This window comes from Hyperolius riggenbachi, chromosome 8, assembly GCF_040937935.1.
Source record: "Hyperolius riggenbachi isolate aHypRig1 chromosome 8, aHypRig1.pri, whole genome shotgun sequence".
NCBI classification, from domain to species: Eukaryota; Metazoa; Chordata; class Amphibia; order Anura; family Hyperoliidae; genus Hyperolius; species Hyperolius riggenbachi.
The window spans coordinates 136,347,145-136,371,849 of NC_090653.1; the positions used below are offsets into that span (position 1 = coordinate 136,347,145).

The 24,705-nt window shown below is 45.4% G+C and overlaps 1 protein-coding gene across 2 annotated transcripts in view; it reads right to left on the reverse strand.

Moving 5' to 3' along the window:
* The window catches only part of VSIG1 (V-set and immunoglobulin domain containing 1), a 53,689-nt gene that overhangs the window by 17,532 nt on the left and 11,452 nt on the right, over positions 1 to 24,705 (reverse strand). The window contains exon 3 of one of the 2 annotated variants that reach the window (XM_068249611.1): positions 22,751 to 22,849. The exons of the other annotated variant lie outside the window; for it this stretch is intronic. Coding sequence (XP_068105712.1) covers positions 22,751 to 22,849 — 99 coding nt within the window. The remainder of the gene's footprint in view (positions 1 to 22,750; positions 22,850 to 24,705) is intronic. 2 annotated transcript variants of the gene reach the window in all.

The following is a 24,705-nucleotide window of genomic DNA, read 5'->3' on the forward strand; positions in this document are numbered from 1 at the left end:
TGCGCTAGGCAGGTTTTCCTAGTGCAGTTAGGATTGCTTATCTGTTTTGTTTGTCTGTTGCGATTGTCCTGTCCCAGCTGTGGTCGACAGGAAATCATTCTGTGTGTCTGGGTGCTAACCGGAACAGCGGTTGTTACTGGTAGCCCCTTCTGATCTGTCTCCTTGGATCGCACTAGCATCCTGCACTAGTGCTGTGGATCCTTCTGTTCTGCTACTCTGTACCTGGATCGCACTAGCATCCTGCGCTAGTGCTGTGGATCCTTCTGTTCTGCTACTCTGTACCTGGATCGCACTAGCATCCTGCGCTAGTGCTGTGGATCCTTCTGTTCTGCTACTCTGTACCTGGATCGCACTAGCATCCTGCGCTAGTGTTGTGGATCCTTCTGTTCTGCTACTCTGTACCTGGATCGCACTAGCATCCTGTGCTAGTGCTGTGGATCCTTCTGTTCTGCTACTCTGTACCTGGATCGCACTAGCATCCTGCGCTAGTGCTGTGGATCCTTCTGTTCTGCTACTCTGTACCTGGATCGCACTAGCATCTTGCGCTAGCGCTGTGGATCCTTCTGTTCTGTCTTCCTGTATCGCACTAGCCTCTTTCGCTAGTGCTGTGGGTCCTGTCTCTCGCTTGTTCCTGTTTTCGTGTGTCTGTCTTGTCTGCTACGAACGCTTGCTGGAGGCTCGGTGAGGTAACCGTTAAGCAAGCGCTAGCGTCCTCTGTTTTATGTTTGTCTGTCGGTGGTTAGTTAGGTGTGCTTGTCCCTGTTGTGCTTATCACGCGGGGACCGCGCACGAACGCGTGCACTGTTGCGAATGAGTGCGGTGTTCGCGTTCAGTTAGCGTTTGTTGTTTTCTTTACCTTCTCGTTGTATGATTTGCTGTGCCTTTGCTATCCTCGTATTCTGTTCTGATCTGCCTTGTGTCACTTCTGGCAATCGCCTTTTTTGCGGTTGCGTTTCTGTTTCGTATCTGCTGTTGTGTGTGCGCTGTCGCAGGGTGGCGACTAGATTGGCGCACACACATACAACCTGCCCCTTTGCTCGTTCTCATTCGCAATCGCTTCTCTTGCGATTGCGCTCTGCGCTTCATACAATTCCTGTCTGGCATTTGTGGAGGTACAGAGGATTGGTTCCTCTGCACTCCCCAGCGCCATCTGCCGACAGGAATTTCCCTCTACGGGTGCGTAGCACCTTTTGCTGGGTTCCTGCAATTATACCATCAATACATATACAACCAGGGAATCTTCATGTGCTTATATTCAATTTATTCTAGACCTGCAAAATCCATTGCCGAAACAGTGGTACACAAACATTTAAAACATCCTAAAAACATGATCTGACACTGGAGCTATTACTAAGTGCAATCCCACTGTCCCTGTGATGGTTTGTACCGTCTCAATCGCCCAGCCTCAGCCTATGCAATTAGATCGGTTACCCAATCACTATTGGACATGTGTGGGCCCTCCACCGGCGCACACCACGAGGCCTCCGCATGCAATCTGTATAGTGCACTGTAACTGACCGCCGGCCGGCTAGCTGCTGGACTTCTCTAACACAGTTCATCAAAAGACAAATACGACACTTCTGGCAATTCTTCTGGGGGACACCATTCCTGTTGCAACAGCCAACAGCCCTCTCACTTGCTGTATGTACCGCCTTGTTAGTGTCCTGTGTGATGTCATTACCCGGCAACTTGTCATATGTTTTATCCACCCCACAGGGCTGCACAATGAACAGATGAACTTTTGAATAGGGTTTACTCACAACCTTCACGCAGTAATGCGCTCTTCCGAGGGAGCTTCGCTCAGGGCTCCTGAAGTTACGGATGCCCGACGCAATTTTGCATCACCTCTCGGCGTCTTTCTGCACCGGCTGCTTCCTGTAGTCTCGCGTAAGTTCCTGGCGTGGCCCGGCGTCCCGGGATTGTGAGCGCTCACATGTGTCAGTCAGGCCCCGCCCGCTGACGCGTTTCGCCCCGCCCACGGGGCTTTCTCAAAACGAAATGGGGATGGAGTTCCCTTCGGCAGTGTGGCCTTATAGACCCGTCCCTCCCAGTTGAAAGGTCATCCTGGCTACAATACCGCCATCTTTATTCTGGTGAGAGAGGGCAAATCAGCGGAGCTTTAGAACACTAGATCACACATCAGTTATTTCTTCATTAGGAGTTATTAGACCCATTCATTCTTTTCATTTTCCGTCTACCTCATCTTTCAATATAATTCCATCACTTTAGTTCAGAAAATACACCATATTCAGATCAGAGTTCAGACCTTCTGGGATCCTTGTTCCCAAACGATAGATCCAAGTTGCTTCTATTTTATATAATTCATTCTCTATGTCACCTCCTCTGTGTGACACTTTTTGTTTTATAATTCCCTTAAAACGTAGCCCAGATGGATCTTTGTTATGATAGCGGGCAAAATGGGTCCCCAGAGGGCTGTCCTTTTCCGCTTTTTCAATGTTTTTCACATGTTCCCCTATTCTTGTACCAAGTCGTCGTTTAGTTTTGCCAACATATAATAAATTACACGGGCATTTAATACAGTACACCACCCTTTCTGAATTGCAATTAATATTATCTCTAATATCAAATTCTCTTGTACCCTTTGCATTTGTAAACGTTTTTGATCTCTCTACTAGCCCACACACATTACAATCACCACAGCTAAACATTCCAAATTTTTGAGGGAATTTGTTTAACCATGTGTCTTTTGTTTTACTCAAAAATTCTGATCTCACCAACTCATTTTTTAAGTTCCTCGCCTTTCTAGCTGTCATATAGGGTCTTTCACCTACCAAATTCTTGATGCGTTTATCAACCAACAGAATCCCCCAATGTTTCTGTAACACTTTCTGCAACGCAGATGTTTGATGTGGAGAAAAATCAGGAGAAAATAAAAAAGGAAAAACTACAAAAATTCAATGAAGATGTGAAATCATGGAATAAGGGAGAGTTTTTTGAATGTCAGAGAGGTAGACCAAGGAGCAGGTCTAGAAGTAGACAATGGAGAAGGAAAAAAGAGGGGGAGGATAAAGGGGAGGCAGGTTCAGGAAAAGGTGGAGTCATTTTTTTAGATCAGGACAAGGAGGAGGAGGTAGAAGGAGAAGAGGAAGAAGAGGAGGATCAGGAAAAGGAAGTGGGGGCAAAGGGTATATTGAAAACACAAAAAGACAGTCAGAAAGAAGTGAAGAAAAGAGTACAGCCAGTGAGGGGACAGAAGTAATGGATAATCTAGGTCTAAACAATGATGTCATTAATTTGACAGATATTGCCCTAACGGATGACTGTCATAAGTTATTAAAGAGAGGTCTTTCATTTGCACCATTTTGTGGTGGGGATGAATTCAGTGTTTTTAAAGATCTTACCTTCTTTTTGAGAAGAGTTGCCCTTAAGTTAATGTTTGAGGAACAGGGAGGGGGAGAGATTAGTGGGGAGGCACCACAGGAAGTGAATACCTGTGTGGGACAGATGTCAGTGCAGGATCGTGATGCCTTGAGAGCTCTGGAGTCCCTTTGGGATGAAGGAGGAACGGAGAATGCTGGGGGCCCCATAAGTGAGGTAGAACATCTCAATCCCTGTCCATTGAATGTAAGGAAAAAATCTCGATTTATGCCCCAATTGAACTATAAACTGAAGACCTTTAGAGATCTTGTCCAAAAAGATTTAGAAAAAATAAATTGGACCCCGAAAAGAACCGCAAGAAGTGACAACCTCTCCCCTGGTGAAAGAGAGGCATTGGAATTCTTAAAAAGAAAAGATGATATTGTGATTCGTGCTAGTGATAAGGGAGGTAATGTGGTCATCCTCACTGCAGAGTATTATAAAAATGAGTGTCTTAGATTGTTGAATGATCAAAATACATATCTGAGATTAAGAGAAAATCCATTTTTGGCAATTAAAACCAAAGTTAACTCGATTGTGGATTTAGGGAAGGAGATGGGGGTGCTCACAGGGAGAGAGGCCGAGTTTTGCAGCGTAAATACTTTTAAGGCCCCGATATTCTACATAATTCCTAAGATACATAAGGACAGGGAGAAACCGCCGGGGCGGCCAATTGTGTCAGGTATTGATGGTCCATTGGAGAGACTAGGTAAGTTTCTGGATGGAAAACTAAAGCCTTTGGTGGAAGGCCTACCCTCATTTGTTAGGGATACAGGTGACGTTTTGGCCGTCCTGGAAGGTCTCCCTGTTGGTGAGGAGGAATTGGTGGTGAGTGTGGATGTCGAGGGCCTGTATACTTCAATTCCCCATGATGTGGGATTGGCTGCAGTGGCTTTCTTCCTTGGTGAGTACTACCCGGATTCCGCACTCCACAATGAGTTTGTGGTGGAGGCCTTACAATTAGTCCTGGAGTACAATTGCTTCTGCTTCGATGGGCGCTTTTATCGCCAGACCAGGGGCACGTCGATGGGGGCATCCTGTGCCCCTGCCTACGCTTGTTTACACCTGGGGCTGTGGGAGCGGCAGGATGTGTACCCCATGGACCTCTTCCAGAGGCATGTTCGCTTATGGCTGAGGTTCATGGACGACGTGCTCCTGGTCTGGCGAGGCACCAGTGAGCAGTTAAGGAGGTTCATTGAGGGGTTGGGAACCAACGAGAGAAACCTTAAATTTACATATGATTGGAGTGATAAGGAATTATCATTCCTGGATTTAAAAATTAGAAAGGAAAATGGAAGGTTGGTGACGACTACATTTAGGAAACCGACAGCAGGGAATACATTGCTACATTACTCAAGTCATCACTTGGTGTCACAGAGAAAAGCTGTGCCTAGGGGACAATTCTACAGACATAGAAGAAATTGTACTCTGGACGAGGATTTTGTGAGAGAAGGCCATGAGTTGAGCCAGAGGCTATTTGAGAGAGGATATCCTGAAGAGTTGGTCGAGTTGGAATTTGAAAAAATGTTGGAAAAAAATAGGGATGAATTAAGAACAGGGCGATCACCAGGTAAAAAATTGACAGTTGGTGGGGAAAAGAATGACCCTATTAGATTTGTAACTACATATGGGGCCCATTGGTATGCATTGCAGAAAGTGTTACAGAAACATTGGGGGATTTTGTTGGTTGATAAACGCATCAAGAATTTGGTAGGTGAAAGACCCTATATGACAGCTAGAAAGGCGAGGAACTTAAAAAATGAGTTGGTGAGATCAGAATTTTTGAGTAAAACAAAAGACACATGGTTAAACAAATTCCCTCAAAAATTTGGAATGTTTAGCTGTGGTGATTGTAATGTGTGTGGGCTAGTAGAGAGATCAAAAACGTTTACAAATGCAAAGGGTACAAGAGAATTTGATATTAGAGATAATATTAATTGCAATTCAGAAAGGGTGGTGTACTGTATTAAATGCCCGTGTAATTTATTATATGTTGGCAAAACTAAACGACGACTTGGTACAAGAATAGGGGAACATGTGAAAAACATTGAAAAAGCGGAAAAGGACAGCCCTCTGGGGACCCATTTTGCCCGCTATCATAACAAAGATCCATCTGGGCTACGTTTTAAGGGAATTATAAAACAAAAAGTGTCACACAGAGGAGGTGACATAGAGAATGAATTATATAAAATAGAAGCAACTTGGATCTATCGTTTGGGAACAAGGATCCCAGAAGGTCTGAACTCTGATCTGAATATGGTGTATTTTCTGAACTAAAGTGATGGAATTATATTGAAAGATGAGGTAGACGGAAAATGAAAAGAATGAATGGGTCTAATAACTCCTAATGAAGAAATAACTGATGTGTGATCTAGTGTTCTAAAGCTCCGCTGATTTGCCCTCTCTCACCAGAATAAAGATGGCGGTATTGTAGCCAGGATGACCTTTCAACTGGGAGGGACGGGTCTATAAGGCCACACTGCCGAAGGGAACTCCATCCCCATTTCGTTTTGAGAAAGCCCCGTGGGCGGGGCGAAACGCGTCAGCGGGCGGGGCCTGACTGACACATGTGAGCGCTCACAATCCCGGGACGCCGGGCCACGCCAGGAACCTACGCGAGACTACAGGAAGCAGCCGGTGCAGAAAGACGCCGAGAGGTGATGCAAAATTGCGTCGGGCATCCGTAACTTCAGGAGCCCTGAGCGAAGCTCCCTCGGAAGAGCGCATTACTGCGTGAAGGTTGTGAGTAAACCCTATTCAAAAGTTCATCTGTTCATTGTGCAGCCCTGTGGGGTGGATAAAACATATGACAAGTTGCCGGGTAATGACATCACACAGGACACTAACAAGGCGGTACATACAGCAAGTGAGAGGGCTGTTGGCTGTTGCAACAGGAATGGTGTCCCCCAGAAGAATTGCCAGAAGTGTCGTATTTGTCTTTTGATGAACTGTGTTAGAGAAGTCCAGCAGCTAGCCGGCCGGCGGTCAGTTACAGTGCACTATACAGATTGCATGCGGAGGCCTCGTGGTGTGCGCCGGTGGAGGGCCCACACATGTCCAATAGTGATTGGGTAACCGATCTAATTGCATAGGCTGAGGCTGGGCGATTGAGACGGTACAAACCATCACAGGGACAGTGGGATTGCACTTAGTAATAGCTCCAGTGTCAGATCATGTTTTTAGGATGTTTTAAATGTTTGTGTACCACTGTTTCGGCAATGGATTTTGCAGGTCTAGAATAAATTGAATATAAGCACATGAAGATTCCCTGGTTGTATATGTATTGATGCTATAATAGTGAGGTACCAGAGTATCTCCTCGTATGAGTTGTGCTAATTATAAACATGTGGCCGCCTAAATGGTTTTGGAGTAAATAATATTGTATTGTATGGGCCGGGACACATGAGCTCTGGATGGAGCAATATATTTGACCTGCAAAATCACGGGAGGTGGTCACACAATAATTGCTCTTTTAGTGGTGATTGTACCCAAAGGGATTGAGGGATAAGTCATGGCTTACGTCATTTCTACAGAGATAGAGGAAGATATCAGTGGGGCATTTGAGGGACAGAGGGTCAGTCACAATAGGGGCTCGGGAGAGACAGATGAGGTAGAACCCTTGTTTAGAGAACACAAAAAGTTGCTGATAAAATCTTTAAGGAGGAAGTGGGATATTTCAACTTTGAAATTCTACATCAAAGAGCGAGTTATTCCCTGGGGTCTTAGGGAGCGGATCATACCAGCAGAACACCTACAGACAGAGCGATTCATGGTCAAATGGAAAGAGGACTGTATTGTGAGAGGTTTAACAATTATGAAGATGATAGTGGAAGAGGAGGAATTGCAATTGGGTGAATTGAACGGAGAGATAGAAGTAAGCAAAGGGAAACTAGATTTGTTCCAGAAACACTCAAAATTTGAAAAATTGAATAAACAATTAAAGTTTGATGTGGAGAAAAATCAGGAGAAAATAAAAAAGGAAAAACTACAAAAATTCAATGAAGATGTGAAATCATGGAATAAGGGAGAGTTTTTTGAATGTCAGAGAGGTAGACCAAGGAGCAGGTCTAGAAGTAGACAATGGAGAAGGAAAAAAGAGGGGGAGGATAAAGGGGAGGCAGGTTCAGGAAAAGGTGGAGTCATTTTTTTAGATCAGGACAAGGAGGAGGAGGTAGAAGGAGAAGAGGAAGAAGAGGAGGATCAGGAAAAGGAAGTGGGGGCAAAGGGTATATTGAAAACACAAAAAGACAGTCAGAAAGAAGTGAAGAAAAGAGTACAGCCAGTGAGGGGACAGAAGTAATGGATAATCTAGGTCTAAACAATGATGTCATTAATTTGACAGATATTGCCCTAACGGATGACTGTCATAAGTTATTAAAGAGAGGTCTTTCATTTGCACCATTTTGTGGTGGGGATGAATTCAGTGTTTTTAAAGATCTTACCTTCTTTTTGAGAAGAGTTGCCCTTAAGTTAATGTTTGAGGAACAGGGAGGGGGAGAGATTAGTGGGGAGGCACCACAGGAAGTGAATACCTGTGTGGGACAGATGTCAGTGCAGGATCGTGATGCCTTGAGAGCTCTGGAGTCCCTTTGGGATGAAGGAGGAACGGAGAATGCTGGGGGCCCCATAAGTGAGGTAGAACATCTCAATCCCTGTCCATTGAATGTAAGGAAAAAATCTCGATTTATGCCCCAATTGAACTATAAACTGAAGACCTTTAGAGATCTTGTCCAAAAAGATTTAGAAAAAATAAATTGGACCCCGAAAAGAACCGCAAGAAGTGACAACCTCTCCCCTGGTGAAAGAGAGGCATTGGAATTCTTAAAAAGAAAAGATGATATTGTGATTCGTGCTAGTGATAAGGGAGGTAATGTGGTCATCCTCACTGCAGAGTATTATAAAAATGAGTGTCTTAGATTGTTGAATGATCAAAATACATATCTGAGATTAAGAGAAAATCCATTTTTGGCAATTAAAACCAAAGTTAACTCGATTGTGGATTTAGGGAAGGAGATGGGGGTGCTCACAGGGAGAGAGGCCGAGTTTTGCAGCGTAAATACTTTTAAGGCCCCGATATTCTACATAATTCCTAAGATACATAAGGACAGGGAGAAACCGCCGGGGCGGCCAATTGTGTCAGGTATTGATGGTCCATTGGAGAGACTAGGTAAGTTTCTGGATGGAAAACTAAAGCCTTTGGTGGAAGGCCTACCCTCATTTGTTAGGGATACAGGTGACGTTTTGGCCGTCCTGGAAGGTCTCCCTGTCGGTGAGGAGGAATTGGTGGTGAGTGTGGATGTCGAGGGCCTGTATACTTCAATTCCCCATGATGTGGGATTGGCTGCAGTGGATTTCTTCCTTGGTGAGTACTACCCGGATTCCGCACTCCACAATGAGTTTGTGGTGGAGGCCTTACAATTAGTCCTGGAGTACAATTGCTTCTGCTTCGATGGGCGCTTTTATCGCCAGACCAGGGGCACGTCGATGGGGGCATCCTGTGCCCCTGCCTACGCTTGTTTACACCTGGGGCTGTGGGAGCGGCAGGATGTGTACCCCATGGACCTCTTCCAGAGGCATGTTCGCTTATGGCTGAGGTTCATGGACGACGTGCTCCTGGTCTGGCGAGGCACCAGTGAGCAGTTAAGGAGGTTCATTGAGGGGTTGGGAACCAACGAGAGAAACCTTAAATTTACATATGATTGGAGTGATAAGGAATTATCATTCCTGGATTTAAAAATTAGAAAGGAAAATGGAAGGTTGGTGACGACTACATTTAGGAAACCGACAGCAGGGAATACATTGCTACATTACTCAAGTCATCACTTGGTGTCACAGAGAAAAGCTGTGCCTAGGGGACAATTCTACAGACATAGAAGAAATTGTACTCTGGACGAGGATTTTGTGAGAGAAGGCCATGAGTTGAGCCAGAGGCTATTTGAGAGAGGATATCCTGAAGAGTTGGTCGAGTTGGAATTTGAAAAAATGTTGGAAAAAAATAGGGATGAATTAAGAACAGGGCGATCACCAGGTAAAAAATTGACAGTTGGTGGGGAAAAGAATGACCCTATTAGATTTGTAACTACATATGGGGCCCATTGGTATGCATTGCAGAAAGTGTTACAGAAACATTGGGGGATTTTGTTGGTTGATAAACGCATCAAGAATTTGGTAGGTGAAAGACCCTATATGACAGCTAGAAAGGCGAGGAACTTAAAAAATGAGTTGGTGAGATCAGAATTTTTGAGTAAAACAAAAGACACATGGTTAAACAAATTCCCTCAAAAATTTGGAATGTTTAGCTGTGGTGATTGTAATGTGTGTGGGCTAGTAGAGAGATCAAAAACGTTTACAAATGCAAAGGGTACAAGAGAATTTGATATTAGAGATAATATTAATTGCAATTCAGAAAGGGTGGTGTACTGTATTAAATGCCCGTGTAATTTATTATATGTTGGCAAAACTAAACGACGACTTGGTACAAGAATAGGGGAACATGTGAAAAACATTGAAAAAGCGGAAAAGGACAGCCCTCTGGGGACCCATTTTGCCCGCTATCATAACAAAGATCCATCTGGGCTACGTTTTAAGGGAATTATAAAACAAAAAGTGTCACACAGAGGAGGTGACATAGAGAATGAATTATATAAAATAGAAGCAACTTGGATCTATCGTTTGGGAACAAGGATCCCAGAAGGTCTGAACTCTGATCTGAATATGGTGTATTTTCTGAACTAAAGTGATGGAATTATATCGAAAGATGAGGTAGACGGAAAATGAAAAGAATGAATGGGTCTAATAACTCCTAATGAAGAAATAACTGATGTGTGATCTAGTGTTCTAAAGCTCCGCTGATTTGCCCTCTCTCACCAGAATAAAGATGGCGGTATTGTAGCCAGGATGACCTTTCAACTGGGAGGTACGGGTCTATAAGGCCACACTGCCGAAGGGAACTCCATCCCCATTTCGTTTTGAGAAAGCCCCGTGGGCGGGGCGAAACGCGTCAGCGGGCGGGGCCTGACTGACACATGTGAGCGCTCACAATCCCGGGACGCCGGGCCACGCCAGGAACCTACGCGAGACTACAGGAAGCAGCCGGTGCAGAAAGACGCCGAGAGGTGATGCAAAATTGCGTCGGGCATCCGTAACTTCAGGAGCCCTGAGCGAAGCTCCCTCGGAAGAGCGCATTACTGCGTGAAGGTTGTGAGTAAACCCTATTCAAAAGTTCATCTGTTCATTGTGCAGCCCTGTGGGGTGGATAAAACATATGACAAGTTGCCGGGTAATGACATCACACAGGACACTAACAAGGCGGTACATACAGCAAGTGAGAGGGCTGTTGGCTGTTGCAACAGGAATGGTGTCCCCCAGAAGAATTGCCAGAAGTGTCGTATTTGTCTTTTGATGAACTGTGTTAGAGAAGTCCAGCAGCTAGCCGGCCGGCGGTCAGTTACAGTGCACTATACAGATTGCATGCGGAGGCCTCGTGGTGTGCGCCGGTGGAGGGCCCACACATGTCCAATAGTGATTGGGTAACCGATCTAATTGCATAGGCTGAGGCTGGGCGATTGAGACGGTACAAACCATCACAGGGACAGTGGGATTGCACTTAGTAATAGCTCCAGTGTCAGATCATGTTTTTAGGATGTTTTAAATGTTTGTGTACCACTGTTTCGGCAATGGATTTTGCAGGTCTAGAATAAATTGAATATAAGCACATGAAGATTCCCTGGTTGTATATGTATTGATGCTATAATAGTCAGGTACCAGAGTATCTCCTCGTATGAGTTGTGCTAATTATAAACATGTGGCCGCCTAAATGGTTTTGGAGTAAATAATCCTGCAATTATACGCTTGTGGAGGATTTCCGCCGTATCAGCGCACGCGTTGTGCGCTGATCACAGAGAAAGTTCCACAATCGTTACAGTATGACCAGCCCAACCCAAAACCCCAGTGTAGACGGAATTTCCGATTTGTATGATTTTGTTGAGTATGCATCTGCTGATCAGTTTCCAGGTTTTTTGCCCCAATCCAAAGCTTATGTGGATCCTACTATAGGTAGGATCGCACACTATATTAAAGCAGTTAAAAAATCTGTTCTTGTTCCTGAACTCCACCCCTATGGAGATTATCTGGATACTGGCCTGTTTGAACCCCCATTTGCTTCTTGGGATGTTGGGGCCTTGCTGGAGGAATTCGATTTTGATTGGAAAGCCTTTTGCGATTTTTACATCGCAAAAAGCAAGGATGTCTTGAATGATTGTCTCGATTCTATGTACCTTTTGATTGATTCCGATGAATGTGACGAGGGTGATGTGGATCTGGTGATTTATGTGTGGCAGACAATTTTGGATGAGTTGCACACACACCAACCAATTGATTCCAATAAAGAGACATCGTTGTCGGATGATTGTTCCTGCCTTTCTGGGGTAAAGCATGTGAGTCTTGACTTTGTGCAATCTGAAATGAATGAGTGTGCCGCTGTGGTTGATTCCTGTGCGAATCCTGAAGGATTCTCTCCTGACAGTGTGCAGTTTGAATCTGTGCGATCTGATGCCTGTTTCTCGGATGTTCCTGCAGATTGTGATTGGCATGAGTCTGCCGGTTTCCTCAAGGATGTGTGGGATCCTTTGTCATTTAGAAACAGATCTTTGAGATCTTCCGTCTGTGACCCTGCTATGGGGAAAATTTCTCGACTATGCAGCGTCAAAAGTAAAATTATTATGCCTAATAAAGTTTATCCGGTTGATGTCGCCATTTCTTCTGCAAATGAGTTTCTGTCTCACCCTGTTCACACCTGTAGGGGCCCGTTGCCTGATGACAGTTGCTCCAGTGTTTCGGTCCTAGATGCCTTGCAGTCTGCTCCGCAGATTGCGGAGGTTTGCGCTATGGAAGCATCACTTTCACAACCTAAAGTGATTTTTGATTCGCAGGTTTTGCGTTCTGACTCCTCGGATTCGACATTGTTAGCCGAATCTAAGAGTGAGACAGCTCTTCGGTTTTGCGAATCTGATGCTGAACCTTCTTTGCCTTGTTCAGAGACGCTTTCTCTGAACCTGCCCTGTACCATGAATGAAAACATGTTTTCCTTTCACACTGACGTCTGTGAGCCCCTTTCTTGCTCTGCGGGAAGTGCTGATTCTGCACCCTGTACTCTGGATGAGTCAATGTGGCCTTGCTCAGAATCCCCTGCAGTGTCCCTAGAGGCTCGTCTAGGTATTGCCACTATACTCACCTGTTTTTCTGCAGTTTTGGAGTTACAAGCTAGTTTGACTGCCACACAGAATTCTGGGTACAGTGAGAATGAAGTTAGGGAGTCAGTGTGTGTTCCAGTAAATATTCCTGTAGGTTATGGTGGAACCATTCCTGGGACATCTGCCCTGCCTGCAGGAGGTATTTAATGTTCAGCCCTGTAACATGGATAGTTCAGAATCCTTTTTAGAAAACCTGGAAAATGATGTTCCTGAGGTCTTGTTTGATGTTCTGGAGGTCTCCGAGTTCCTCCCAAAGGGTGCAGAACTTGTAGGAGATGTCTCCTGCCCCCCAAGTCCTTCTGAGGTGTTGCCCTCTTCCGTAGGCATTGCTGCCTTGCTGGCTACCTTTTCAGCTCTGGTGGAGCTTCAGTCATGTGTAGTCAATGATGAATTTCTGTCAGATACCATTACAGTGATTGAGATTTCTAAGCCTGAGACCGAGTCTTCTTTTGAAAGACCAGTACCTGTGACCTCTACTCGTGATGATTTTCTGCCCGGTCCTGGTTTTGGTCTTGTCGTGCCGGACTCTGAGGTTGGCAGTTCCCCGACATGTCCTGCGGTTTCTCCTGTGCTGGTGTACCCCAGTGTGCTCTGTGACCCAGAAAGCCCAAGTGTGCCTCAGTTACCAGCGTACTCAGATGCTTCCTCGGTGGAGACATGTTCTGATTTAGCCTGCCTGCTTGCATGCCCAGAAGTGGTCCCTGAAAGTCCTGATCTCGATGGGTGTCCTGCTAATTCTGAATCTGGAACTGTCATAGGTTCCATGGGGGTGCTTGGTAGCTCTCCATGTGAGCCTGGTGAGCGTTCTGGCTTCTTGGAATCTCTGCGGAGCTTCAAGGCGTTCTGGGAGATTCTGAGAGAAGTTTTGCTTGGTACCCTGAATACGATCAACAGCGGCTTTTGTTTTGAAAGAGACACTTCGAACAGATTTTGTGGCAGATTTGGTATTTTCGGACGCTCCTTCGAAGGTGGTGGGTATTGTCTGGAGGGTGTCGAAGGCTTCTTCTCTGGTATCCACAGTCCTGATGGGTGTTACGCTGAGACTTGTAGTGCTGATGGGCATGTTTCGGTGGCTTCTGTTTCCGATGAGGTCGGTTTCGGGTGGACTGACTCTGGAATTGGACCTTGTCGGGCTGTCCCGACCTTCATGAGTCTTCTGTTAAAGTGGTTTGGAGAGATCAGTTTTGAGGGTCGTCTGGAATTCGACCCTAGAAGGGGGGGTACTGTGAGAATCCGCTTAGCTGCCTGCGCAGGCAGGCAGCCTTTTGACCATTGTTTAGGTTTGCATGCTGCAGGACTCTGGAAAGGAGACCTTCTGTCAGTTTTGCAGCTTGTGCTTGCTGAGGAATTTGCATACGTTGTCATGCAAATTGCCTGGCCACATTCATTGGAGGCGTGTACTATAAGTACTATGTGTTTCCCACAATGCTTGGCTGGTCATAAGGATTCCTTCCTGTGAAACACTACTGGAGGAGTGTCAGCCTTACTCTCTGTTTGAAGATCAGCTTAGAGTAATTCCTGAAACTGCGCTAGGCAGGTTTCCCTAGTGCAGTTAGGATTGCTTATCTGTTTTGTTTGTCTGTTGCGATTGTCCTGTCCCAGCGGTGGTCGACAGGAAATCGTTCTGTGTGTCTGGGTGCTAACCGGAACAGCGGTTGTTACTGGTAGCCCCTTCTGATCTGTCTCCTTGGATCGCACTAGCATCCTGCGCTAGTGCTGTGGATCCTTCTGTTCTGCTACTCTGTACCTGGATCGCACTAGCATCCTGCGCTAGTGCTGTGGATCCTTCTGTTCTGCTACTCTGTACCTGGATCGCACTAGCATCCTGCGCTAGTGCTGTGGATCCTTCTGTTCTGCTACTCTGTACCTGGATCGCACTAGCATCCTGCGCTAGTGCTGTGGATCCTTCTGTTCTGCTACTCTGTACCTGGATCGCACTAGCATCCTGTGCTAGTGCTGTGGATCCTTCTGTTCTGCTACTCTGTACCTGGATCGCACTAGCATCTTGCGCTAGCGCTGTGGATCCTTCTGTTCTGTCTTCCTGTATCACACTAGCCTCTTTCGCTAGTGCTGTGGATCTGTCTCTCGCTTGTTCCTGTTTTCATGTGTCTGTCTTGTCTGCTACGAACGCTTGCTGGAGGCTCGGTGAGGTAACCGTTAAGCAAGTGCTCGCGTCCTCTGTTTTATGTTTGTCTGTCGGTGGTTAGTTAGGCGTGCTTGTCCCTGTTGTGCTTATCACGCGGGGACCACGCACGAACACGTGCACTGTTGCGAATGAGTGCGGTGTTCGTGTTCAGTTAGCGTTTGTTGTTTTCTTTACCTTCTCGTTGTATGATTTGCTGTGCCTTTGCTATCCTCGTATTCTGTTCTGATCTGCCTTGTGTCACTTCTGGCAATCGCCTTTCTTGCGGTTGCGTTTCTGTTTCGTATCTGCTGTTGTGTGTGCGCTGTCGCGGGGTGGCGACTAGATTGGCGCACACACATACAACCTGTCCCTTTGCTCATTCTCATTCGCAATCGCTTCTCTTGCGATTGCGTTCTGCGCTTCCTGTCTGGCATTTGTGGCGGTACAGAGGATTGGTTCCTCTGCACTCCCCAGCGCCATCTGCCGACAGGAATTTCCCTCTACGGGTGCGTAGCACCTTTTGCTGGGTTCCTGCAATTATACGCTTGTGGAGGATTTCCGCCGTATCAGCGCACGCGTTGTGCGCTGATCACGGAGAAAGTTCCACAATCGTTACACACATCTAGAGACTAAAATCCTTGCCCATTCTTGTTTGCAAAACAGCTCCAGCTCAGTCAGATTAGATGGACAGCGTTTGTGAACAGCAGTTTTCAGATCTTGCCACAGATTCTCGATTGGATTTAGATCTGGACTTTGACTGGGCCATTCTAACACAAAGATATGTTTTGTTTTAAACCATTCCATTGTTGCCCTGGCTTTATGTTTAGGGTCATTGTCCTGCTGGAAGGTGAACCTCCGCCCCAGTCTCAAGTCTTTTGCCATCTCCAAGAGGTTTTCTTCCAAGTTTGCCCTGTATTTGGCTCCATCCATCTTCCCATCAACTCTGACCAGCTTCCCTGTCCCTGCTGACAAGATGCACCCCCCCCCCCCAAGCATGATGCTGTCACCACCATATTTGACAGTGGGGATAGTGTGTTCAGAGTGATGTGCAGTGTTAGTTTTCCGCCACACATAGCGTTCTGCATTTTGGCCAAAAAGTTCCATTTTGGTCTCATCTGTCCAGAGCACCTTCTTCCACATGGTTGCTGTGTCCCCAGAGGCGTATCTACAGACGTGCAGGCGTGACTAATGCCCTGGGCGCCGCCTCCTTCCAGCTACTAGGGGGGCGCAGTTCCCTCTTCCTCCTCCCTGTGCTGTGAATCAATGCTTTGCTTCTGCCCTCCGCTCGTGCTGTGTAAATCGAGTGGGCAGGGATCATTACAGCTTCCCTCCCCTTCTCTTCAGCTGTTTCATAACTATATTACCTCGGGTCCTGCAGCCATCAATCCGCTTGAGTGAGCACCGAAGATCAGTGATGGCTGCTCAAGGCTTCTAGGCTGTGGAATGCTGCAGCTCCGTGTCTGTTCTCCCTCCCTCTTAAGCTGCTAGGGACAGTAACATTCCAGCAGTCGTTTCCCCACCACAAGAACACAGAAAGTTAGTGACATGCAGATCGACATCTCTCCCCCTCCACAGCTGCCCTACAATCGCCTGGCTGGTCTTCCTGCTTCTCTGAACAGACCCAGCCTGTGGATTACAGAGTAGCTGCAGGAAGGGGAGAGATGCAGTACTGTTGGTCACTGACTGAACCTCTGTGCTACACGTGGTGGGGCAATGAGTGCTGAAACACTGTGAGTACCCACCCCACCCTAGCCAGATTCTGCCATCCATCCATCCATCCATCCATCCACCCCAGCCAGATTCTGTCATCCATCCATCCATCTACCCCAGCCAGATTCTGTCATCCATCCATCCATCTACCCCAGCCAGATTCTGCCATCCATCCATCCATCCATCCATCCACCCCAGCCAGATTCTGTCATCCATCCATCCATCTACCCCAGCCAGATTCTGTCATCCATCCATCCATCTACCCCAGCCAGATTCTGCCATCCATCCACCCCAGCCAGATTCTGCCATCTATCCATCCATCCATCCATCCATCCACCTCAGCCAGATTCTGCCATCCATCCATCCCAGCCAGATTCTGCCATCCATCCATCCCAGCCAGATTCTGCCATCCATCCACCCCAGCCAGATTCTTCCATCCATCCATCCATCCATCTACCCCAGCCAGATTCTGCCATCCATCCACCCCAGCATACAGCCAGATGCTGCCATCACCCAAACCCATCCATCCATCCCAGCCAGATTCTGCCATTCATCCCAGCCAGGTTCTGTCATCCATCCACCTCAGCCAGATTCTGCCATCCATCCATCCCAGCCAGATTCTGCCATCCATCCCAGCCAGATTCTGCCATCCATCCCAGCCAGAGTCTGCCATCCATCCATTCATCCCAGACAGATTCTGCCATCCATCCATCCCAGCCAGATTCTGCCATCCATCCATCCATCCATCCATCCACCCCAGCCAGATTCTGTCATCCATCCACCCCAGCCAGATTCTGCCATCCACCTCACCCACCCCAGCCAGATTCTGCCATCCATCCCACCCGAGCCAGATTCTGCCATACATCCCACCCACCCCAGCCAGATTCTGCCATCCATCCACCCCAGCATACTGCCATCACCCAAAACCCACCCACCCAGCCAGATGCTGCTACTTCACCAACCCCAGCAAGCAGCCAGATGCTGCCACCCACCCCAGCCAGATGCTGCCACCCACCCACCCCAGCAAGCAGCCAGATTCTGCCACTCACCCCAGCCGGATGCTGCCACCCACCCACCCCAGCAAGCAGCCGGATGCTGCCCCCATCCACCTCAGCATGCAGCCAGACTATTTATTGGCATTTGAGGCACATGGCTACTTAAATCTAAAATATAAGTGATCATGGCTACTCAATTTATGTTACAGAGACACTTTAAACTAGTATTTGAAGGGGGGGGGGCGCAAATTTAGTGTTTGCCATAGGCACCATATTACTCAGATACGCCTCTGTGTGTCCCCCACATGGCTTGTGGCAAACTGCAAACGGGACTTCTTATGCTTTCTGTTAACAATGCCTTTCTTCTTGCCACTCTTCCATAAAGGCCAACTTTGTACAGTGCATGACTAATAGTTGTCCTATGGACAGAGTCTCCCATCTGAGCTGTAGATCTCTGCAGCTCATCCAGAGTCACCATGGGCCTCTTGACTGCATTTCTGATCAGCGCTCTCCTTGTTCGGCCTGTGAGTTTAGGTGGATGTCCTTGTCTTGGTAGGTTTACAGTTGTGCCATACTCCTTCCATTTCTGAATGATCGCGTGAACAGTGCTCCGTGGGATGTTCAAGGCTTTGGAAATCTTTTTGTACCCTAAGCCTGCTTTACATTTCTCAATAACTTGATCCCTGACCTGTCTGGTGTGTTCTTTGGACTTCATGGTGTTGTTGCTCCCAATATTCTCTTAGACAACCTCTGAGGCCCTCACAGAGCAGCTGTATTTGTACTGACATTAGATTACACACAGGTGCACTCTATTTAGTCATTAGCACTCATTAGGCAATGTCTATAGGCAACTGACTGCACTCAGATCAAAGGGGGCGAATAATTATGCACACACCACTTTGCAGTTATTTATTTCTAAAAAATGTTTGGAATCATGTATGATTTTCGTTCCACTTCTCATGTGTACACCACTTCGTGTTGGTCTTTCATGTGGAATTCCAATAAAATTGATGCATGTTTGTGGCAGTAATATGACAAAATGTGGAAAACTTCAAGGGGGCCGAATACTTTTGCAACCCACTGTGTATATATATATATATATATATATATATATATATATATATATGTTGTTGTTGTTGTTTTTCTTATACAAATTATCGGCATTGTTCTTCAGAGCCAGAAGGGGGCAGACTTGGGCTTGAAAAGACATCAGAGAAGACAGACTGAGCTATAATGATTCCTGAGCAAAGCCAGACGGAATGCTCAGTAGGGGATTTTCTCACGGCTGATAACAAGCAAGTTGTGCAGTGCAGCATGAAACAGACAGCAGGGTAGGTGTTTTCTCTAATGTTCCCACTAATATATATGGCAAAATACATTATGGTGCTTCATCAATGGTTCACTTTAATGTTTTCACCATTTATTGTGCATAGAGTGAAATGTGATCTATAGAGATGGCAAAGTTTGTATAGAGGCTTGAGCGCATGAAAAATGCAGCAGGACCGACATTTGGGATTGGGAAAAATTGTGTTGCAAATGCATCACACTAATGGAAACATCCCCTAGCAGTTTCAATACATTTACATAAAAAACATCACAAAACACTGCTAATTGAAAACAGCCTTAAATCATTTTAACCCTCTGTTGTAGGGGGTCAGCTTTGGGGTGAATGTATCAACATAAGGGTATACTGGTGGCAATTGTTACCACTGTGAGGTTCATGAAGTAGAACGGAGGAGTTTTTACAGAGCCACAAACCCACTGATGAGTGCTATATTGTAGTGTACAGTATATTTACTGTTTAGAGGAATTATTGAATGTGGACAGTGCACAGGAAGAGGTACTCAATAAATATTTTAGATGACTTTGTATCAGTTTTAATTGTCGATGACTTTCCATTTTTTATAAATTATATTGTCTTGTAGCTAGTTGTTCTAATTTTAGAGAACTTATATACTCTCACTTAGCCATATTTGTAGGTAGGTCTTAGTAAGAAATGCATGCTTAACCACTTGCCGACCGCACGCTTATACCGTGCGTCGGCAAAGTGGCAGCTGCAGGACCAGCGACGCAGTACTGCGTTGCCAGCTGCAGGCTGATTAATCAGGAAGCAGCCGCTCGCGCGAGCGGCTGCTTCCTGTCAATTCACGGCGGGGGGCTCCGTGAATAGCCTGCGAGCCGCCATCTGTAAACACAAGCGGAAATAATCCGCTTTGTTTACATTGTACGGCGCTGCTGCGCAGCAGCGCCGTAAGGCAGATCGGCGATCCCCGGCCAATCAGCGGCCGGGGATCGCCGCCATGTGACAGGGGACGTCCTGTCACTGGCTGCACAGGACGGATAGCGTCCTGTGCAGCCCGGATCACCGGGGGGGAAAGGTAGGAGAGGGAAGGGGAGAATGTCGCCGCGGAGGGGGGCTTTGAGGTGCCCCCCCCCCGCAACATGCCTGCACGCAGGAGCGATCAGACCTCCCCTGCACATCATCCCCATAGGGGGGGAAAAAGGGGGCGATCTGATCGCTCTGCGTGCACCCTGATCTGTGCTGGGGGCTGCAGAGCCCACCCAGCACAGATCACAACAAACAGCACTGGTCCTTAAGGGGGGGTAAAGGGTGGGTCCTCAAGTGGTTAAAGTGGATCAGAGGTGAACTTTTACTCATTGCATAGTTGTGTTCCTTTCCTATTGTTTATAGGGCATTCCTCAAGCCAAATACTTTTTTTGTTGTTTTAATACTCTAATTTCCTATTAACTAAATAAACCACGCCCACAAGTTTTCAGAGAGCCTTGGTAGTAGCAAGGGCTCATGGGAGCTCAGTCTGGGCAGGAGGAGGAGGTGTTACTAGCCATTGATTTCAGAGGCAGAGAGGAGGAGGGAGGAGGGGGGATTCGTTTTTTTCCATAGGCTGAGTGCTCAAGATACAGATAAGCCTGCCTCTGTGTAATATTTACAATCTACATGGCTGCTGTCATTGTATCACAGGAAGAAATAATAATTTTCTATTAAAGCTGTTTGCAGCTAGATTTGCTGTGTAAACTATCTAAACTTTAGATAAGATATATAGACAAGTTACTTGTTATAGTTAGTTTTTCATCTCAGATCCGCTTTAAGCTCTTAGTACATCGCCCATCAACATATAATGGCATGGGTTATTCTAGGGAAGTGGTGCAAAAAGCCCAAACTATAGCCTTCTTTGGAGACAGGAGCTCCTTGCTTCTCAACTCTGATCACAGTAGAAAAAACTCCACAAGACGTGGTTTCAACAAAGGGTCAGTGAATTTCATTACTACCTATAGCCAAAAATATAATCAAGTAGTTGATATAGTGAAGAGATGCATCCTATTTGCATTTGAAAAACTGCATAAAGTCTCGCAATCTGGATTTAATTTCACCTATAGACAGGTCGCCTCACTTGACACTACATTATCCCCTTTTTCACTCATCTGCTAATGTCCAACGTCCCGTTTGGCTCTCTGTGGTCGGATCCTTTAAGTGCAATTACTCTACTTGCAATTACTGCTCATGCCACTGCCCTGTGCGTAAAGTTATTTCTATGTTTAATGGTAAGTCCTACCCCCTTCGGCAATATATTAATTGCAATACCTGGTTTGTTGTGTCATTACCTGCTCTATTTAGGGGATACAATATGTTGGCTGCACCATCCAGGCATTGAGACAAAGGATATCTTAACATTACAGGGGGCTTCACACACTTCCATGACGTGCAGGGTGGTGACTAGAGGCATTTTAGATAATGTAATTAGAAACCCATATTCCATATGGTATGAACGCTAGCTGGGACCTAGACTTAATTTACTTTCCTTTTATCCTTTGTGTCTGTCCTGCTAACCGGTTTCCTGCATCATGGGATGGAATGAGACAGTGTTCTCCTCAATCTACCTTGGTCAGCTTATTAACACAATGGATAGTTCACTGATATTCAATAAACAGTAAAAAACACTTTCACCAATATGGATAAAAGTGTCAATAAAAAAAAAAAACTAATGGTGCCCATACATGGTACAATTTTTTCATTTTTTTCGATTAGATAATTTAGTTCGATGTCATTATTATTATTAGATCGAATATAAAGATTTATCCAACATGTCCGATTGGATTTTTATTGAAAAAATTGGATAATCGTTCATTTTTCTTGATCAAAAATAAAGGAGAAAATCGAACGTCTTTATTGTATTGTGTATGGGCACCATTAGGAAGCATTGGTCTATCGTGAGAAAAATACAAACATGGAGTAACACAAAAAATAGTCACCCTACATTTTGAGGTGGGATCTGTTCTTTAAATGATACCCGAGGCAAACTCATTAGTGCAAATGAAGGCTCCAGGCATGTATGGGCAGGAGTCCTCATGCTCACCGCTCTAACCGTTACCTCTGTCCCCCTCCGTTCAGTTGTAAAAGCCCCAGTAAGTGTGCCAAGTCAGACAGGTCACGCAAATCTGTGCAAGTGCTTGCCCATCGGCGCACATCTTTGATTGCGCTCTGGTGGCTGGGAGTGCTCTGCACATGCACACCACAAGGCATTATGTGGTGTGAATGCGCAAAGCACTCCCAGTCATGGAAGTGCGGTCAAGGACACGCCACCAGGCCAGCACTTTCACAGTAGTGTGTGACCTGGCCGCAACTTACAGGGTCCTTTACACTGAAATGGAGGTGGACAGAGGTGAATGAGGGAGCGGTAGGCATTAGCACTATTGTCAATTTTGCCTTGGGTATCTTTTAAGGCTAAATAAAGCAAGAAAGGATGTAGCTTTTCCTTTTAGTAGGAAGAAGAACACCATAAATATATTGCAGAAGGACTCTAGATAGTATTACTGGCTTTAAGCAAAATGGATGCATGAGCATCAGCTAATTTCACTAAAGGCGCATTCCCACATGCATTCCACTGCGATATAATATAGGACAATACTGCATGTAAACTCACTGCCCATACTATTTGTGCTGTAACGGATTGCGTTATCACAGTGCATTTTCTACATAGACTTTCTGGATAACGAGTATGAAAACGTGCACCTTACATAGCAATTTTTCTTCCTATGAAAATACTGTATGCATGCATACAGAGTATGCATAGCATTATGCCCAAGCTGCAGCATGGGTATCATGCAATTCACATAGTGTGAAATTACCGTAGCCTAAAGACAATGCCTTCAATCTGTACGATTATTGTTCTATTTTTTTCATAAAGAAAGTAATCCTAGTGCAGTACACCACAAAAGCAAGACCACTGACCTGATCACTATTCAAAGTCTTGCATTTATAAACAAAATCTTACCTGGGATCTCCAGCTACACTTTCCCCGTACATCTTTGAAATACGCCATCTTTACACACTGATTCACTGAACCTTCAACCAAGCTGGCACAACGGGAATGCTGTTGTGGAGTAAAAAGTGTCAAAGAGCTTAACTGATCCAGTTTCTGCTCTCCAAACTGATCCAGAAAGTAAGGATTCAAAGGAACCATGAAGAGGTGTATAGTGTGTGCTTAGCTCAGTGTCTTCAGTCCTTGGAACCACCACTTGAAGATATTATGCTTTGGGCAATTCTGTTATTACCCCAGTACTTTTTCAAACAAGGGTTTTAATATTTTGTGCAATATCCATCCAGCACCGCCAAATATATATTTTAGGAGCAGAAGTTCAAAAATTCATGGAGATTCCACCATAACCATGTAACATTAGTGAACTCAAAACTTTAAGTGTCACACTCCCCTTTTCTTTAAGGACTACAACGGGAACATGTACTAAAATAGCCTACAAAAAAATACTGCCACTAGTAGAATGTTGGTAAAATTATTACCATTCTACTACTTAATTAATTAATAACTGTAATCTTTAATAACCCACCCAATCCTTAACCCACCTTCTACCAATGCCTAATCTTTAACTGATTACCCATGCCAAACCCTTAACTCACCCTCTACCAATGCCTAACCTTGAACCCTCCCACTACCGATGCCTAACCATTAATATCCCAAAAACATACAGATACTTTAAGTTAATTAGCGTCCCCCTAAATTGGCAATAGACTACGATAAATACACTACACAATATATACACAGACATATGACTATGATAGGGATTAGACTGTGAGCCCCTCTGAGGGACAAGAAAATATACTCTGTACAGTGCTGCAGAAGATGTCAGTGATATATACAGTAATTACTAAATAATAATAATAATTAACCCTCCCCCTACCGATACCTAACCCTTACCTTCCCCTGGTGGTGGCTTGCCTTTAAACCCCTTCCTACGTTCACATGCCCCCTCACCCCCTCCCTTAGTGCCTTATTCTCAAGCTCCCTCCCCACCACAAAGCCACAATTTACAGCATTACAGGGAAATTTGGGCACCCAGAGGCTTCCACTAAGTGATTTTCATATTGAGAGTTCCTATTGTCGTTAAAAAATATTGTGTGCCCTTATTATACTGTGGGCGCTGCACAAGCTGCTAATACCATTGTGCTCTCTTGCAGCACCTTTTTTAACAGCTCGCGGCTGCAACTCCCTACAAAGTGGATTAAGTCTCAGTAAAGTCCATTCCACTCTCCAGAATGACGGCACTCCAGCACTTTGGCTCCAATAAATCCGATTATGTAGAGTAGAACACTTTAAAAGTTGGTCTGGTGTATCCATTTTAAAATCAGCCATTACAGGTTAATATGAGCAACATTAATACTCTTGGATACATGAAAACATGGGTGCAAAATCTCAAAAACTAGATCAAATACTCAAAAAGCTTGTCTGCCGCATCCTCTCATACTGAGAAGTTTAATCTTTTCGCTTCATCAGGACATACCGTAATTGTTATCTTGATAAACAGAAAATAGATAATATTTAGGCACTCTGTCTACCAGGCTAACGTATAATATATTGAAATCTGTGACTGGAGTTGGTATTTAAAAGTGGTATCAGCATAGTCCCAGCTATTCATCTCCATCCTTGCTGATGCCAACATATGTGGTGGACTGGACTAGTAACGTTGAGGAGGAGGCCTGGAATAGCACATCATGTTTTTAATTGTTGCATTAGTTCATCATACTATTGATGAGAATCATTGCTAACTGGGAAAAAAAATACCAGAATGGCCATTGTGGAAGGGTTCACTCACCTTTACCTACATACTGTATGTCTCTACCCATACAGTACCCATTTTACAAGCTACACACCTAGATTCAAGACATGATGCCATGGTGAAAGAAGTTGTGACCCAAGATTTATAGTTCCTATGA